The following is an 8,219-nucleotide window of genomic DNA, read 5'->3' as shown; positions in this document are numbered from 1 at the left end:
TTTTTGTACATGATTCCATTATAGAAATGTATGTTAAAATATTTCTCCATGTTACTCTTGACAGGCTTTCAGATGGTTTTTGGTATACTGTGCTACTCTTTACAAATCACTATAAATATCCTTTTACATGTCTTTCTGTTACTGTCTGACTTGGAACCATTTTCTCCCTTTAGAAAATTTTATAATTCTACAATATGTTTAATCAACTTTGCATTGATCTTGCAATTATTCTGAGGGAAGTCTTGTTTTCCACCTTCTTGGTCAGCAGTTTACTGAGGCCTTGGAAAACTGACTGACATCACCAGAGATAATTCATTTTGAAAAGCTCTGAAGTTAACCCAGCACTTCCAGTGAACTGTCTGTCTCCAAAGAACGTTCTTCTCCTAAAAGCACCCACATTCAAGCCTCTTATCAAGCTGGGCTTTATTTTATTTTATTTTAAATATATTTTTTATTGATTTTGTACAGAGAGGAAGAGAGAGGGATAGAGAGTTAGAAACATCGATGAGAGAGAGTCATCGATCAGCTGCCTCTTGCACACCCTCTACTGGGGATATGCCCACAACCAAGGTACATGCCCTGGACCGGAATCGAACCCGGGACCCTTCAGTCCCCAAGCCGACGCTCTATCCACTGAGCCAAACAGGTTTCGGCTGGGGTTTTACTTTAAATAAATTGGTAGTTTTATAACATCACAGCAGAATTTCTTTCTCATGAAATTAAGTTAAACTGAACAAACGCCAAATAAACACACAGAATCTCAGGTGAAAAAAAGAAAATATAAACGTGCTTCTCTTTCAAATACCTGACACAGTTACTCATTTCAGTGTCTACTTGAAATTGACCCAGTGATTTCAGCCTTGATTACACTGAGGGACAAAATTACACTGCTCACTAAACAAGATTGCCAGGTATAACAAATAAAAATGGAGAAAACACAGTGAAATTTGCATTTCAAATAAATAATAAATATCTTTAGTAGAAGTCATGTCAACTGCAATATTTGGGAACTATTTATTCTGAAATATCCTCATTTTAAAAATCTCAAATGCAATTAACTAGGCATTGTATATTTTATCAGTCAACCCTAGGGCTTCCTACCCATTTGAGCTCTCCAGGTGTCCTTTAAGCGGCTGGATTTGCTGAAGACAGTGTCTGTTTTTGAGGAACTCACTAGCTGTGCGGGCCTTGGCAGTCGTTCATCGCATTGGCTTCTTCATTACATGGGGGACATTACCTTCAAGCACAGCACGAGAGTCTGAGGTAAGTGTTTACCTGAGCGGGATGTTTTGTTGCCCGCTTCCTGGTAAGAATGTTGCCAAGGAGCAACAAGTTTCCATCTTGGAGGAACAGCCTGCCCTGAGGATGCAGGGTCAGTGGCTGCGGGCGGGGCTATGGGTGGAACTCTGTGCTGCCCTGAAGCCTCGCGAGACCCCGGATGGCAGAGGTCTTTTCACCCTCACCGGCTCCCATACCTGCCTCCCCACGAACCGGAAGTCGCCCTTCACACCTTGGCTGATCCCAGTGCTGTCCAGCCCGAGGCCTCCCTTGTTGTCTGCTGACCCGTGGCGACCCGTGGCTGTCCCGCTGCCTTCCCCAGGCTTCTAGAACTTTCCCACCAAAGCGGGGTCACGGTGCGTGAGCACAGCAGACATGTCTGGCTACGGGGACAGCACAGATGGCTCCGGGGAGCACTCGGAGCCGGAGGGCAGCGTGGGGACAGCCCGGGGCCTGCACCTGAGTTCTCAGCCTCAGCGGCTCTGGTGGGCGGCCAGGCACCCAGGCGGCAGCGGGGATGCCGGGGCCCCCCTCCTGGCCAGCGTGGAGAGCCAGAGCACTGACACGGGCATCATCTCCGTGATCCCGGAGGACAGAGCAGAAGCCACAGGCGAGTACTCAGACCATGAGCCCAGAGAAGAAGGGGAGGAAGAGGATGGGGCAGAGGAGGAAGAGAAAGGGGGAGAGGAGCAGGAGGTGGCAGCAGCAGAGCAGCTCCAGGGCCAGAGCAGGGAGGCCAGCCGCCGCTGGCCCGTGTCCGTGCCCGATGAGGAGGCGGCCCTGCAGGAGTGGGTGGCCTCGGAGACCTCGGCGCTGCCCCGGCCCCGCTGGCAGGTGCTCAGGGCCCTGCGCGACCGCCAGCTGGGCTCCCGCGGCCGCTTCGTGTACGAGGCCTGCGGGGCTGGGCTCTTCGTGCAGCGCTTCCGCCTGCAGTACGGGCTGGAGGGCCACAGCGGCTGTGTCAACAGCGTCCACTTCAACCAGCGCGGCACCTGGCTGGCCAGCAGCAGCGACGACCTCACGGTCATCGTGTGGGACTGGGTGCGCCAGCGCGCCGTCATGGCCTTCAACACGGGCCACAGGAACAATGTCTTCCAGGCCAAGTTCCTGCCCAACTGCGGCGACTCCACGCTGGCCACTTGTGCCCGCGACGGGCAGGTGCGCATCGCCCAGCTGCCAGCCATCTCGCTCAGCAGGGTGTCCAGGCGCGTGGCCCAGCACCGGGGGGCCTGCCACAAGCTGGCCCTGGAGCCCGACTCCCCCGTCAAGTTCCTCACCGCGGGGGAGGACGCGGTGGTCTTCGCCATCGACCTCAGGCAGGACAGCCCCGCGTCCAGGGTGGTGGTCACCAAGGAGAACGAGAGGAGGGTGGGGCTGTACACGGTCTTCATCAATCCTGCCAACACCTACCAGTTTGCCGTGGGGGGACGGGACCAGTTTGTGAGGATCTACGACCAGAGGAAAATCAACGAGACCCACAACTACGGGCTGCTCAAGAAGTTCTGTCCTCACCACCTGGTCAACTGCGACTCCAAGTCCTTCATCACCTGCCTGGTGTACAGCCACGATGGCACCGAGCTCCTGGTCAGTTACAACGACGAAGATATTTACCTCTTCCAGTCCTCCCACGCCGATGGGGCCCAGTATGTGAAGAGATACAAGGGGCACAGAAATAATGCCACGGTCAAGGGGGTCAATTTCTATGGGCCCCAAAGCGAGTTTGTGATGAGTGGTAGTGACTGTGGCCACATCTTCCTCTGGGAGAAATCCTCCTGTCAGATCATCCAGTTCATGGAGGGGGACAGGGCGGGGAACATCAATTGTCTTGAGCCCCATCCTTACCTCCCTGTGATGGCGACCAGTGGCCTAGACCATGATCCCAAGATCTGGGCACCCACAGCCAAGGCCACCACTAAGCTTATTGGGTTACATGATGTAATTAAGAAGAACAAGCAGGATCGAGATAAAGATGGCTCGGGCCACAACCACTTGTATGACAATAACATGCTTTCATTCCTCATGCATCACTTCACACATGGAAATCATTCTGGTCCACGGCTGCGCAGGGCACCTCTTGAAGGTAGAGTCCTGGATGTTGAGTCAGAAGAGTCTTCTGGTTCCTCAGATACATCCCAGGAGGAAGAAAACTAAGATGGTCAGTGGATCCCGCCATCCTGAATGCCTGATTCCTGCTCCAGCTAGAGGTCACCCCAGTAGGACTTTGAAGTTTGCAATTCAGTTTACCTGTTAGATTTGTCTTTTGCCTGTTACTTCCCACTATGAAAACCTTCTTTCATCTGTTGCCTGTACTATCTTTTCTTCCTCTATGACGTTTTTCTTTACTCATTCCTTTTCTTTCACTTGGTTTCTTTGCTCCTTATTTCTACGGGAATGTGTAAGCCATTTATTCGTGCCCTTTTGCTTTTGTCTTCTTATGATTGACTTCTAAAGGTTCCTAATTCAGAAGGAAATACTGATGGTTTCATTGAATCTATATTCTCATTTCTGACACTTGGAAAAATTACTTTTTTTTCATCTTTAGTAGATAATATTAAGGTTTTAAGTTGAGCTTAAAAAAAGTTAAATGTGTTTATTCTTAAAAATTAAATAAAAAGTGTGTATGTACATACATACATAGTCCTGCATACTCACACAGTCACTCTCAAAGAGCAATTGAGAGAGAGAGAGACATGGCCACCAACACCCCTGTGAATGATAATACCCTTCTTGTCAGATGTTTGTTGGTGAAGAAGGATGTGATAAAACATCCTGTGGCCTAACAGAGGCTTTTCTTCAATAATGCTCCTTAAAATGCATATGTCTCTGGCCCCTTAAGAGCAGGTAGAGAAACTTATATAATGAGATTAAACTTTATGCCCAGAGATTCAAAGTTAAGGGCAACTTTCTAGATATCTGGGGCCCATGGGCAGCCCCTCCCAAGGTCTGCTGTCAGGAAAAGACCATAAATGTCATAAAAGAACACAGTGAGTCAGAACTAACACTGTGGTTTAAAACAGAAAAGGAAATTGAAGAAAAGGTGGTTAGATAAATTCCCAGCAAGATAATTTATTCGTCTAGAATTGATAACTTTGTGTTGTTCCCGTTTTATGAATGCACGTATTAATATTGATTAATTTGACTAGAGGGACTAGTAAGGATGAAATTTAATTACACGATATTGTTTACTCTGTACTTTGAATTCTCATGCAGTTTCATGGCTGAGAACTCCCAAAAGATTACTTTCCAAGAAGTTCTCCTGAGACAAACATCTCCTAAAAGATACCAGCCAAGTACATAAGAATTCCTCATATTTGAAAGTATATTTTTCAACTGATTTCCAAATAACTTCATATTGCAATAAAGAGTTGTTAATATGAATAGATAACTTTGATATTAGAATAAGTATCTCATTAAACATTTAGGTGTTGCTCAACATTCTCTTTGGCTCATTTCATGAGGTTAAATTGTTTTTAAAAATATTTTGTTTTAAGCCTTATTTATTATAAACGTGGGACAAAATGTCCAATTACCATTCAGTAATAATGTTTTTGGTTTTCAAACATTATTTGTGTAAGTGAAGCAGAGTCCTCCTTGGCCCCAACACCATTCTTTTCCAAAGTTTGTTGGTAAAGAGGATGTGATCAAACATTCTGTGCCCTAACAAATGCTTTTCTTCAGTCATGCATATTATCTCTGGCCCCTTGAGAGCAGATGGAGAATTTTATATTATGAGATTAGACTTTAGAATTAAAATTAATATATTTTATTTATTTCAGAGAGGAAGGGGGAGGGATAAGTTAGGAACAACTTCATGGGTATCTGGGGCCCAGGGGTAGCTGCTTCCAAGGTCTGCTGTCAGGAAAAGCCATTGAATATCACAAAAGAACACAGTGAGTCTCAACTAACACTGTCATTTAAAACAGAATAGAAAATGGAACAGAAAAGAAAATGGAAGAAAAGGTGGTTAGATGAATTCCTAGCAAGATATTTTGTCTGTTTAGAATTAATAACTTTGTGTTGTTTCCATTTTATGAATGCTCGTGATAATATTGATTAATTTGAGTAGAGGGACTGGTAAGGATGAAATTTAATTACACGATATTGTTTACTCTGTACTTTGAATTCTTATGCAGTTTCATGGCTGAGAACTCCCAACAGATTACTTTCCAAGAAGTTCTCCTGGGACAAACATCTCCTAAAAGATACCAGCCAAGAATATAAGAATGCCTAATATTTGAAAGTATGTATTTGAAACTCTTTTGAAGAATGAATTCATGTTGCAATAAAGAGTTGTTTATACTGACAGATAAGTGTGTGATAACTTTGGAATAAATATCTCATTAGGCATCTCTGCGTTGCTCAAGATTCTCTCTGACTCTTTAAGAGGCTAAATTGCTTTTAAAAATATTTTGTTCTAAGCCTTCTTTAATGTATATGTGGGGCATATGTCCAATTATAGCTCAGTAGTAATGTTTTTGTTTTATAAACATTCGTGTGAGGGATGCAGAGGCCTCCTTGGCCCCAACACCTCTGCGAAGTGTAACATCCTTCTTTTCAGACGTTTGTCAGTAAAGAAGGATGTGATAAAACATCCTGTGCCCTAACAAAGGCTTTTCTTCAATAATGTTCCTTAAAATGCCTGTTATCTCTGGCCCCTTGAAAGCAGGTGGAGGCATGTAAATAATGAGATTAGATTTTAGAATGGAAAGTTATTGACCAACATTTCTGCTCATTGAGATTCAAAGTTATGGACAACTTCCTAGGTATCTGTGGCCATGGGTAGCCCCTCCCAAGGACTGCTGTCAGCAAAGGACCTAAAATATGTGTGTGTGTGTGAGTGTGTGTGTGTGTGTGTGTGTGTGTGTGTGTGTGTGTGTTGGGACGGGGCAGGGGGTATTTGGGTGGGAAGAGATAAATCAAAGAACTTATATGCATTTATGCATAACCCATGGACAGTGAAAATATGGTGGTAATGCCTGGGGCAGAGGATAGAGGCAGGCTAGAGGGAGTCAATGGGGGAGAAGGGGAACATATATAATACTTTCAACAGTAAATATTTTATTGAAATTTGAAAAAAATATAGTGAATCTGAACTAACACTGGTTTAATAAAGGATATAAGGAGACCAGTTATAAACCTGAATCCCAAGTGTAGAGCTACCTTGCACAATTGTCTGAGGTGTATACTAGGAATACAATCAACAAATAAAAAACCTTTTGGAATTTCCACTGACACATTCTGGCAGTGAGAACAGTGGCAAGAGCTAATTATGACTCAGTTCTTTATTCACCTGCTCTTTGGAAGCACCTCTGTCATTGGGGGTTTGTACTCTGAACTAAAGCCTTCTTCAGAGTTCCCTGCTTCGCTCTGAGATTCTACAAAAACAGGCACTGGGATGGAAGGGGGGCAGCCTGGAAGAGGTCAAGGGGTGGAATGGGACATATGTAATACTTTCAACAATAAAGATAAAAAAACAAAATAAAAAAACAGAGAGCCACTTAGAGTGAGGTTTGGAAGGCAAGTAGGAGCCAGCCCTGTTTGATTTATGCTCAGACAGAAGGGACAGAGGCACATTGGCACTCCTCTACTGGCTTACCTTAGTGTGAGGCAGCAGCCAGGCCCATAGCTACAGCGGCTCCCCCTGAGTTCCTTCATCCTCAGCAGCTCCCTAAGAAAGAGTGAGGACCCACTTCTGCCCAGCCCTCTGGTCCCCATGGTTGGAGGTTTGGGGGCTGTGAAAGATCAGCAGGGTTTTCAGACTGTCCTCTCAGGTTTCATCTGTTCCTTAGGGATTCCAGTCTTTCCTGCTTCCCCACTTCTCATCCCTCTCTCCTCCCTGAATGCTATGCTGCCCTCAGGCTCTGGCACCTGAAGCAGAGACAAAAGCCTCATGGAGGCTGCTGATGCAGATCCTGCAATCACATACCATCAGGTCCCCATTACAAGTCCCCTCCTATAAGGGTATCACCTCCAGTGTTTCTGTTCCTCTTTGAACCCTGAGGGAGGCAACCATCCCCATGCACTTTGGATTGAGTAAGGCACCAGACTGTGTAGACAATTTTCCATTTGGAAGAGGAAATTCCTCTTAAGAGAGACATTTGACTTGATCCATATAAATGGACAGATAGATGAGTAGATATAGAGATAGATGGGGAGAGAGAGGAAGAGAGAGATTATGGAATCCAAAAACTAATTTGAAAAGTAAAGTTATGATAATAGGTGAAAACCAAACTGGTGGTATAGGTCCAGGAAAATGAAAGGAATGTTACCAGATTAATTTATGTAAATGTTAATGTGGTCTGTTAGTATATGGAAGAGAACAATAAATATTACAACCAACTTACCATGAGGTGGTGGGCAAAGCTAACAGTCCTATCACATAAGCAGGCAAAATTTCACCTTCAAATTTAATTTTTCAACACCAATTATTTTCATTTCATAATGGAATATCTATAGGACAATTCTGTGTAGGCTCTCATGTCCTTTATGCAATATTATAATTATGTCCTAATTATGCACAGATTTTAACGGCATAGTGCTGTGATAGATGCCAAACTATACTTTTAAAAAAGACATCTTCTGGCAGCCATTCCTTAAAAGGACAGGTGTGGAAAAGACCACAGATGGGGGAAAAACATATAAAGGAGCCTAATTGCTAAATGGCAGGCCAAAATTTTGCAGTGAGTTCTATTTGTCCAGCAGTGACTTTCAGCATTGCTCCTTCTACCATGTGAGCCAAAAGCATGATGCAAGAAATTTACAACAGACTGGATTGTACCTAACGGGTGATCAACATCTGTAAACTTTACTAACTAACTTAATTTGCCCTTATTTCAGTATCTTCCATAGTAAAATGAGAAGTTTAGATTTTCAGGTTTCATTCTCAGAACCTTATGGAGCACTTAATGCATATTTCTTTAGTGGACAATGTGTTGAGAGAT

General features: G+C 44.4%; 1 protein-coding gene across 1 annotated transcript; it reads left to right on the top strand.

The window, feature by feature from the left end:
- The first annotated feature begins 1,653 nt into the window (after positions 1-1,653).
- LOC118720176 (DDB1- and CUL4-associated factor 8-like) lies at positions 1,654-3,429 on the top strand. The gene has a single exon (XM_036440094.1). The coding sequence runs from the start codon at positions 1,654-1,656 to the stop codon at positions 3,427-3,429; it is 1,776 nt and encodes a 591-aa protein (XP_036295987.1).
- The last annotated feature ends 4,790 nt before the right edge of the window (positions 3,430-8,219 follow it).

This window comes from Pipistrellus kuhlii, unplaced genomic scaffold, assembly GCF_014108245.1.
Source record: "Pipistrellus kuhlii isolate mPipKuh1 unplaced genomic scaffold, mPipKuh1.p scaffold_m20_p_16, whole genome shotgun sequence".
Lineage (NCBI taxonomy): Eukaryota > Metazoa > Chordata > Mammalia > Chiroptera > Vespertilionidae > Pipistrellus > Pipistrellus kuhlii.
Note: the sequence above shows the minus strand (reverse complement) of the source record. Positions and strands in the feature narration are given on the sequence as shown.

Bases quoted from the DNA above. Each gene is read 5' to 3' on its own strand.
- LOC118720176 (XM_036440094.1), top strand. From the start codon at position 1,654: ATGTCTGGCTACGGGGACAGCACAGATGGCTCCGGGGAGCACTCGGAG.